Source organism: Pygoscelis adeliae, unplaced genomic scaffold (genome assembly GCF_000699105.1).
Source record: "Pygoscelis adeliae isolate BGI_AS28 unplaced genomic scaffold, ASM69910v1 Scaffold293, whole genome shotgun sequence".
Lineage (NCBI taxonomy): Eukaryota > Metazoa > Chordata > Aves > Sphenisciformes > Spheniscidae > Pygoscelis > Pygoscelis adeliae.
This window is the reverse complement of record NW_008824362.1, coordinates 31-11,029: the sequence shown is the minus strand read 5'-3', so window position 1 is coordinate 11,029 and position 10,999 is coordinate 31. Positions and strand designations below refer to the sequence as shown.

General features: G+C 41.2%; 1 protein-coding gene across 1 annotated transcript in view; it reads right to left on the bottom strand.

Moving 5' to 3' along the window:
• Positions 1 to 10,357, bottom strand: part of LOC103913383 (39S ribosomal protein L1, mitochondrial-like) — a gene marked incomplete at its 5' end in the record, with an annotated part of 12,065 nt that extends 1,708 nt beyond the window's left edge. The window contains 2 exons of the mRNA XM_009319875.1: positions 490 to 571; positions 10,257 to 10,357. Coding sequence (XP_009318150.1) covers positions 490 to 571; positions 10,257 to 10,357 — 183 coding nt within the window. The remainder of the gene's footprint in view (positions 1 to 489; positions 572 to 10,256) is intronic.
• Between the last annotated feature and the right edge of the window lie 642 nt (positions 10,358 to 10,999).

The following is a 10,999-nucleotide window of genomic DNA, read 5'->3' as shown; positions in this document are numbered from 1 at the left end:
CAGGGTAGCTAACCAGAGTAGACATGAGCTGAACCGTAGGTTTTAACTAAGGCAACTGCAGGTGGATTCCAGGTTCAGATTCTTTGCATTGAGCCACAACAGGGTCACGTCAGTGGGGTAAAACCAACACAGAGATGCTGAAGACCTCCATGTGCCATAAGGATTTCCTTGTATGGCTTTAATCTATTTAAGCATCAAGCCTGCAAACTTCGTTTTGTACAACGTTATCGCTCCTTTCCTCACACAGACACTTACGTGGTGCCACGGTGCAATTAGAGTTCCCATCAGTAAGAGCAGATGCTATTCGTGCCCTTACAGGTGGTCAAGTTCTTAGGTCTTGATTTACCGAGTTGCCTAACAGCTCCCTCCTCCTGTCCCAAGGCAGACTAAGCAGCAAGGTCATTTAATGACAAGCCGGTAAAAGAACACTCATTTCTTAATTTTGTCTGCTGTAACTTCAACTACCACATTAGAAGAACAGCTGCTTACCATAAGTCAAAGGCTTGAATGTGCAGATGTCATGGATAACTGTTTTCAGATTGGCAACTATCTGCTCAGTAGGCATATCCAGCTGAAAAAGGATAATGCAGAATTAGCCATGGTAATACTTACAGCCTAGATTAATAAATCTGAAAGCACTGGGTACATATTTATTCTACATTTGGATAGATTTTGTTTCCCTCTGTTCCCCATTAAGGAGTTACAAATCCCATTAACAGCCTTATCCAAATGACTCAGAGGAAAAAAAAGTAATATTTTATACATGGTTATAAGCTCATCATTATTATCCATATTTCTACTCATGACCTTAAATTCCCATGGCTCTGTAACAACATGTAGCCTTAAAGAAGGAAAAAAGTCTTAAAAACCAACACACGTACAAGTGTTTTCGTCAAAATCGTAATAAGGTATTTGAGGAAAGAAACTTCAAGAAGTAGCTGTCAAAGACCGCAAAACAGACCAACTCAAAAAACACATGCATCTAAAATTGAAGGCATGAAGAATTTCAACAGAACTAAATGAATCATTTAGAAATTAAAGTTTTTTCCCCTTTTCTTTCCCATTTTAACATACTAGACGGAATTTCTACTTTTTACATAAAGTACATAGAAGCACTGAGCTCTAAACATATACCAGTTCCGTATCTACCCTTTTCAGACACCCCGGATTCCATCCACAGCATTTTTGACCTTCCAACAGAAACCGTGGACCGAAGGTTCCTCGTTCTGCCCAAGGTCCTCATCTAACGGAGCACTTAAGCACACCTTACTTCAGACACATACGTGATCCTCACTGGAGCAATCACAGATACTTGGAAGTGAACCAACACCATCGCCAAAAAATTAATACCTCCATCTTCCCTCATATACCAATCACCTTAAACCATGACTGCTATTCATATCATCTGGACTCTCTTCAAGAACGTACAACTCATGACCAAGAGACACGCCAACCTGAACGCCCTCGGGTCAAAGCCAGGACTGACACCTCTCTCAGCTCCTGGAGAGCTTAGCGTGCATTGCTCAGACTTAATATTTGGCTGCTATAATGCCCTGCTACGCTTTATTTAATTTGCTATCTGGTCTCACCCATACCATCCACATATCTTTATCCGGATGAAAAATCAAGTTCCTTTTTCTAGAGGTTTCAGCTATAGAGTTAAAAAAATAGCACTTATTCTCACAGAATTAACGCAGTTTCAGGGGAGCGTACAGGCATCACGAGCGTCTCCTCTTCCTCTCCGCCACCTCCCAATGTGGCATGAGCAGATTTTATTAATATCTCACTTATCTGTCAACGCATGCATTACTTAGCAATAGAAATACTGTTATACTTGACTACTCTCCTCCCAGATCTGGACCATTAACCTCTTTTTGCTCTTCTGGCAGACTTACGATCCAAACGCAGTTCCTCTGTTACACAGGCCAGAACACACTTGTCTTCATCATTGTTACGCTGATGGCAATGTGCTTAATCGTTCACAAATTAACAGACATAAAAATACGTTTGCTAATGGTGAGCATTTCACTTTGCTGACAGACTCACCACGCCGTACCGAATTCAAAATAAAGGAACACTCAGAACCATTAAAAGAAAACAATTAATTGGTAATAACTAATTAGAAGCTATACTTCACATGAAGGTTCAAATAGCATTTGCTTCCAAATCTTATACTAAGTTCAGCTCTTAAGCGAACCTTCAGTTGTACAATTTCAGTGAGCTACTTGGCATTCATCATCTGTAACAAAGTCTAAAAGCATTCGTAAGAGACGGAATTTGCAAGTTGCTCTAAACAAGTTAGAACTTCTTATGAAGATTTAGAAATACAACACATTATGAGACAAGACCCACCTCAAAATATGAAGATATTAGTTAATATTCTGTATTTGTTAAGACAGGAAAATAGGACAGAGTGACTTGCATTCAGTCAGACATGTTGTGGTTTAACCCGGCAGGCAGCTAAACACCACACAGCCATTCACTCACTCCCCCCCTGCAGTGGGACGGGGGAGAGAATCGGGGAAAAAAAAAGTAAGATTTGCAGGTTGAGAGAAACACAGTTTAATAGGACACAAAAGGAAAGGAAAATAACAATGATAAAAGAATATACAAAGTAAGTGATGTACAATTGCTCACCACCCACCGACCGATGCCCAGCCAGTTACCGAGCAGTGGTCATTCTGCCCCCCCCCGGCTATCTCCCCCCAGTTTACATACTGAGCATGATGTCATATGGTACGGAATAGCCCTTGGGCCAGTTTGGGTCGGCTGTCCTGGCTGTGCCCCCTCCCAGCTTCTTGCGTACCTGGCAGAGCATGGGAAGCTGCTGAGTCCTTCACTAGCCTAAGCACTACCTAGCAACAACACACCGATGTTTTAGTTATCAACTTTGTTCTCATGCTAAATCCAAAACACAGCACTGTACCAGCTACTAGGAAGGAAATTAACTGTATCCCAGCCGAAACCAGGGCAGACACCACGACACATCCCAAGAGATCAGGTACCGTAATTTCCTTGAGATGCCGACAGCTCCATAACGAAGACAGGTAATGCTCAGAGGGTTTTAAGTATTTCAAAATAGCTTCCACATCCAAATAAATATTCCAGCTTCCGAGTAAGTATTCCGCAGTAAATCCTTGTGTACACACAGTCACTGTGTATCGGCGCTTAGATACGCAGTTTAATTCAAACCTTCGCCAAACTGACAGAAGTACTCTGGACCAGATCTTCAGGGCTGTGCAAGCTACTCTGTTCAGATCGAGTGCTGTGAGAGCTAGTTATCCTTGAGTTCTGAGCCCTCCTGAAGAACAACCATGCCTGCAGAGGGAGCAACTATAAAACTATTTCTAGTCCACTTTGTATAAATACAACCTGACCACAAAGTACCTTAGAAAATGACAATATATACTACAATCAGAACACAGAAATGAATTATTACCTATCTTACTGTTTAAAGTCTCAGACATTTCTCTCTAGAGCAGCACAAGGTGCTGTAAAAAGCTTCAGGGAAGTTACTTGTTCTTCTTTTTTATGTAAGAAACGTATGTTACATTAGTCTTTAAAAGAGCCTCCCACTAACTCTGCTGCCTAGTGGAAAATTGCCTATTAATAATAATCAGCATTGCACAAGTTTCACCAAAACAGCTCATGTTTAAAACTTGATCCATGAAGCCTCGATGCTTCTCATCTTCCAGGGGATCTTTCGAAGACTGCAACTGTACACACAGAAGAGCCACCCAGCTATTTGCTGGCTAAATATGCCAATGAAGAACAAAAAGACGCCCTGCTATTAAACCACTAGCTTTAACCACAGAACTGCTTTTCTTAACTGTATTTAGATAATTGTATCGAGAGCTCACTCAGAGCACTGAAACTGTACTGCAGACTTAACTGACCAGGCAGTTGGGATATAACACACATGTAGGGAACGGCAGTCATGGCAGGGCAGAAACGCTTGGCAGAAGATGAGAAGTGACTAACACTCTGCAAAGCAAGACCATAGCCACCTATTTAACTCAATGCTTTAAGAATCAGAGGGCAGGAAAATAAAGCTAGAAACTAGGCAGTAAGAAAACCCACAAGTAGACACGGCAAAGCTGTTCTACACGGTAGAAGCAGTATGGAGTGCGCACACCGCATGGCATAAAGGAGGTTATGCAGCGAAAGGAACCCAGCATTTCAGACATTCAAGTTCAAGAGCACGAACAACCTCCCTCCAAAAAGAACGAGACAGTGAAGTCCTGCAGATACAAAGGTTATGGAAAATGAGGCTAACGCATCTTCTACACCACAACAGGAAAAAAACCCTGTTCCCGGGTGCGGGGAGAGGTGTGATTTGAGACATGCATGATTACTACGTAAGATACTTAACAGTTTGGGAACCAGCAAATAAAAAGACTTAAATAAAATGAAGTGAAAACCAGTACATATAATTTATACATCAAAAAAGAAAGATCGAGCAACAGAAAATTAATGGAATCAAAATAAAGCTAAGACAAAGGTTTCTTGATGGGAATTTCCATCAATTCCTTCAGTTTATAAGCCGTTTTACAACGGTTTCACTACCTAGGTTAAAAAAAAAACCACAAACCTGACAGCTCTGAAGTTCAGGTCATACATTGACTAATATAAATACAACTGTACAGGTCCACTGCAATCTGCAACTGACTCATCTAGCACACAGATCCAAAAAGTGACTTCTGCTACATACTACACAAAAATCAAAAGCCACGCTAACGCAAACTAACCAAGAACGGCACTTCCATTGCTTATTACCTTCTCTAAACATAACTATCATTTGCCAGGACTGGTCCTCCAAAAAACAAACCCCAAAAAACCAAACCACTGAGTTGATAGCAGTCTGGACATATTACTGTTGCATCTATTGAAATGGACATAGCATCTTAGCCAAAATTAGACAAGGCTATCATCTATAAAAAAATCCAGCTTCAAATTAAGTGAAACAGGTAAAGTGAAATAACCCCTCCTTTTGTTCATGAGTGGCACTCATCCTCTATTTTTGCTATTCAAAGGAACCGTACTTTACTATCTCAGCTACTAACATTTAATATTTTAAAGCTACTTAATCAACTAAAATAAATTTAAGAGTAGTACGAAATCATATTTAAAGGTAAGTGAAGCTATTTTTAACAGGTATGGTACCCCCAAGTCAACAGGAAAACTCCGCAGCAGACAAGAGTACGTAACTCCAACTGCACTTCTCAGAAACATGGCTTGTGTAGAAGAAATATGAAATACCGATTCAATTCCAAATAAGTGAATCCAACTTCCCTTATTCCTGTGTCCAGTGAGAGTCCTGTAATACTCACCTGCACGACCATGTTGTTTTAATCTACCCACTTCTGCCTGGAGGAGGGCAAAGACAGCCTTCGTTCGTTTTTTGCATGCCCATCTAATGAAATAGGCACTTTTAATTCAGGCAACGGTCATTTTGCACCACATTTGAGAAATTGAGAAGAGGTGTAAAGCTTGAGCCTCTCTCTCACTCACATGATCTGTTCTTCCAGCAAGCGGTATTAAGAATATATGCTATAACGTGTACTCCTAAGATAATGCCTAGTACAGCAAGGCAGATCAGCCCACGCTCTAGTCCCTAAACCCATTTTCTACTCTTCCCTCCTGCCCCTTTTTGAAGTTGCCAGAAGAAATACATGTTAGCACTGATCCACCCGTGTTTCTTCCGGCCTTTTCTGCAACTGCGGGCTTCCCACATCAAGTCACGAGGACTTGAAACTCCTATAGTAAAGGCTGTAATAATCAGGAGATTAAGAGTTTTAGCATCTTCACTCAGAACTCAGGAACCAGCTTTTCTGAAGAGCTGTAGGACAAGGCAATCATTAAAAACTATCCATCCCAAAACGGAACTGGAATTTTTATGGCTTTATCTCATGGCATTTAACAGACCTGGGCTGCCTGGTGACCATTCAACCTGAAAGCTAAAACAGTTCTCAGAGCACCTTAACTGGTCTTACAGTTGTGGTATCGGGGTGGGGGGGGAGAGGCAGAAATCTACTCCAAGTCCCCTACTACAGCTGTTGAGAGACAAACTAAGAATAGAAAACCCACAGAGGCCCAGAATTTCAGGTTTGGCTCCCTCAACAGCAAGATCTAGAATTCCAACTATCCACAAAAAAAAAATAATTTATATTTCAGTCAAATGCAAAACAAGAAATGAGTTCACGAAAACAGACATGAGTTCATAGCGCTGTTTTCCAAGCAGGCACCTTTTGTCTCCTCATGCTGTCTGTTAAGGAGGTTAACCTTTTGCACCTATTCTACCTTTTCGCCATGGCAAGACATTTCTGGAGCACAATAAACTGCCAAGCAATTACCAATGGTAATTTGACCAGCATCCCACAAAAATATGCCACCTGTGCATCATTATAATATAACCAGATTTCCCCTTAACTTCAACACAAAACACTTTGCTGAACTCCAAGTACTTGTGTTCAAATGCCTCTACACAAAACGTTAACTACACCTATTTTAAAAATCACGTTTAGAGCTACTCCTAACAAGCTTTATGTTGCTTTGCAGCAACACAATGCAACAACTCTGCTCGGCCATTATTCTGGGACATCAAGCATCTTTCATTACACAGCGAGGGCAGAAACTCGCATCTCTGCTTTCAGGAGCAAAGAGAAAGCCTCCGCACCAACAGGTAAGCGTTGACAAACATGGCAGAACAACGTTTCTGCACCATTTGCAAAGGCATCTGGAGGACTGACAGTATCAGTAAGAGAAAAGCACTGAGGTATTTTGTGTTGCCTTACTTCCATAGGCTTCTGCTCAGTTATGAACCTTCCTGAGATGGTCAGAATAAGGGAAAAAAGTTCAGCGTAGGAGACTATAACAACGTGGACCGCGCAGACAGCATTTTCTCATCCTGGCACTCAAGGTAGATGCATTGCTGAGGTAGTAGCCCCATGCAGTCTGCAGGAAAGAAAAGAACGTAGGCATAGAAATACCCTTACTGAGGCTGTTGTAAAGGGTTATTTCCTATTCCTAGTTTAACTTGCTACAACTTTTTCCACATCCTCGGTCCCGTTTTGTTCTAAACTCAAGCTTTTTGCCAGTACAAGACTACTAGGAAGACATTATTCAGGTACAGTCCAGCATGTACCATCAGGACCTACGCAACACCTTCAACTCCGAGGTGCATCATTGAAGGCTGAATATCTCTCTCATGGTGGACTTGTCAATAGTTGGAATCATTTAGAAATAGCATCGCAGACAGGCAAGCCTTGCCATGTGGGATCTAAAATAGAGAACAGCTCAAACAGGTAACAAAAGACAACTGTTACAACCTATGCTTTTTGCATTATTCCCTTCATCCCCCAGTAAACATACTTCAACTCTCAAGGACTCGAAATGGCCAGAGTTAACAGCTGTTCCTCAACCGTGGGATTCCCCCCTCCCTTTAAGGAGTTCAAAGCTAAGGATCCCTTAGTCTTGCCTTTTTTTTTTTCCTTTTTCAAGCAACACTGACACTTCGGGCATTCAATCCCATTAACAGCCAAGGGAGGTAGATGCTACTTCTAGCGCAAACTGGCATTTCTGTCTCCTGCCTTAACTCTCACTTCCATGCACCCGCCCGTCTGTGTAACAAGCTTGAGAGAACTCTGGTTCAGTACACAGCTCTCCATACTTCTAACACTGTGAAAAAAGCAGTGCTCCTGTAAACAAAACAGTGCTCCTGTAAACATGTCCCTTCCCAGAAAATACATCCTTCCGAACAAACCTTAAAGTCTCACCTCCTGAATCCATCTTACTCTTTTCCACAAAAGAACCGTTTCACCAGCAGCTCTTCGCACCGATAGGAAGATATGCTAGAAACTCCTTCCTGGTGTCACATTTGGACTCTGATTTTTCTAAAGACAACTCAACTTGGGAAAAAGAAAATTTTGCAATGACCAACAGCAACCCTGTATGGACTCAAAACTTAAGTCAAAACCCTCAAAGAAAAAAGTCTTTAGGCTGCCCTCTGTGGATAGCTTGATTCTGAAGGAGATATCCCGAGCGTCCTCATTTGTCTCCCTCCTGCTTTAAGCTCCATGTCTTAAAAGAACATTTTGCATTCTCAGTTTCACAACTTCAGGTCTACTAATTAAACTTAACTGCTGCCAACTTCCGGGCTTTTCAAAGACACCTCAGTTACTACTAGGAAAACACCACTGAGGCTGCTGACTCACGTGGGAGTGCAGCGTTACATCAAGCCACTGGCCGTAATTGAACTAACAGGCAGCGTGGAACAGGAGCACTAAAGGGGAAACATCTCTTAGAGAAACGCCAGCTTGGCAGACTCCCAGAAACATCTATGCTACTGTTTAGAATACAGCAATAGATCTTCATGCTTCTCTGTAATTCCTAAATTATTATTTTCTCACTGACAAGATTTAAATTTAAAAAGCTGTTGATTCAGTGGTGAGCAGATATGTGTAACTACTCAAGGCTCTCCCAGCCTCCCAGAGCCTTGCCTGCACTCGATTTCCTCCCAGCGCCGCTGCGCAAACAGTGGGAAAACTAGGTCAGGTAAAGGATAGTAGCTGGAGAGGGTAGAGACATCTTGCACAAGCCATAATCACCGAGCCATCCCTCTGCACACAACTCAATACACAGCAGAGCGTGTCACACTGCGTGTGCAGTGTTAGAGTCACCTCTGCCACATGGCTGACATGAACTCCGCATGTATGAACTCTGTCTCTAAGTACACCCTCATCATTCTGTTTCTGATCCAATTCACAAGAACCTACTGTTTACTTGTACGGAGCGACATCTCTGGCTGCACCGGATCTTCTCAAGTGCCCTGAAACTGCAGGGCTGAGCTGCCTAGACACAGGAACTAAGGTCATCTGTAAAACCAACACCTTACATCAGTAACAGGACGTGGTTTTAACTTCAGAAACTCTAGCCACAGCTGCAGGACTCTACGCTAAGCGGAACCATCTGCAATTGCACTGAATACTGTCAAGACATCAGAATTCTCCATTCACCTTTATTAAAAACCTTGTTTTTTCTTCTTGACTATACAAGAAGAAACTTAACAATAAGTTTAGTTTGCAGGTATTTTTGAGGCTGATCTACAGTATAAAGTGATGAAGGTTTAAGCAGTTCAGAGCAAAAATTAAAGAATACAGTCACAATACTTGAAACCAAGACTGATCTATGGATTCGAGGCGTTTCACACAGTCCATTAAACTTACAAACAGCTAAAGACACTTCCTGACTGTATCAAAGTGCAGTAAGTAACACACTTTAGCAGAATAGTCCCAAGAACCTCAGTACTGAGTATCGTATAGACAAGCAAGCCCTTGAAATTCACATGCACAACTCAAGCAAGTTTATTAATTCTGCCTAGCTGCTCTATCTCTACCACCACCAGACAAAGCCTCAGGGGTTAGGTATGTTGTATGCTTCCTTTCTGGACTAGTATCAGTTAAAAGAAAACTAAAAATCAGTCAGGATTACAAATAGACAAAACAGAACTAAACTAAAATCACAGTTCGGAGCAGGGAATATAAATTAAAAAAATTCATTAAGGAAAACGTATTAAGGGCCTAAAAAAAAAAAGAGAGAAAAAATACTCTTATATAACCCAATTTCTTCAATGTCAGCAAAGCAAAAATTAATTTTCTATTTCAGGTGTAATGCAAACAGGTTTTGCTTTTTGCTCTGGTCCAGAACTCAAGTTACCAAAGTTAAATGAGTCTTTAATTATTAGGTTAAAGCAAACACTTTTTGGTCCACCTGTGCATATTGACCACGGACTTACAACCCATAGTTTATTTACTTTAAAAAAAAAATCAAATATGCTTTATTTTACTCACAGAACAGTGCTGGGGAAGGCAGGAGGAAAGGGAAGCCTATGTTAAGATGTCAACTCACAAGGAAATTACAAGGAATAGTACCTTCTTCATCCTATTTCGTTCATTATTACTATTCCTTGCCGATATAGTGGCAAATACAGATCCCACTCGTAGCATCAGGTATGCCTTGCTCTCAGTTTTAGCGGAGCCATCTTCTATGACCACCCATTAACAACACACAGGGCTCACATCAGCTGAAGATGTCGCACAACAAGGAGTAAGAGTTCCATTTACTTCATAGGTCAGTTTAAGATCATGGTTAAAAATCTTGGGAATGTGCAGATTGAAAACATGTTTTTTCCCCCTCTTTTAATGCTAACTTCAGTTCTGCTCAGTAGAGAAAACTTAAGAACTCTAAATACAACTTACTCGTGCTATTCTTGTCTTGATTATATTCTCGTCTTGTACCATGTACTCAAGACCTTCTCTGAAGAGTTGCAGCATTTTGGGAATATCATGGCCCAGGGAATCTAATGTAAATAAAAAAGGCAAAAAAGTTGCCTGAGTAAAGCTTATGAGCGTGGCTAAGTGTGATACTAATAAAGAGAGAATTCAATCTTTTGATTAAGGCAGGTGAACTCCAATCAAAAATGCAGTTTCGTGGACAAGACAACGATGTCCTCACGCATGCTATATAAATCACTTCTGTCTTGCCTCCTTCCTCATTAATCAGCAGACATGAACAGCTAATACAGTAGGAAACATAACAAAGGCTTCACTTCAAATAAACCTGTTTATGTATACATAAAACAAAGCTTTATTACCTAATGTCATTAAAGCAGCCTGAAAGACCAAAACCTACTGAGTTAGGTTTAGAACAAGCCCCAAGTCTACAACTACGTAATTGCAAGGTTACACACTACCTGGAACACGCTGGCCCAATCCAGCCATTCCCACAAGTCAAGACAGCTGTTTCTTATCTCAGCTGCAAGGGCTCATTTGACAGATTTACACCATCACTCAACTGCTTCAAATACAAGCGTTACTTCTCCCACGCGCCTTTTGATGACTCCAAGAGAAATCGTCCCTGGATAAGCTACAAACCAAGTAAGTTCATAATAGCATAATATAGCTTTCATTTGTTCCCAAAGTATCTGGATTAACTCAGTTGG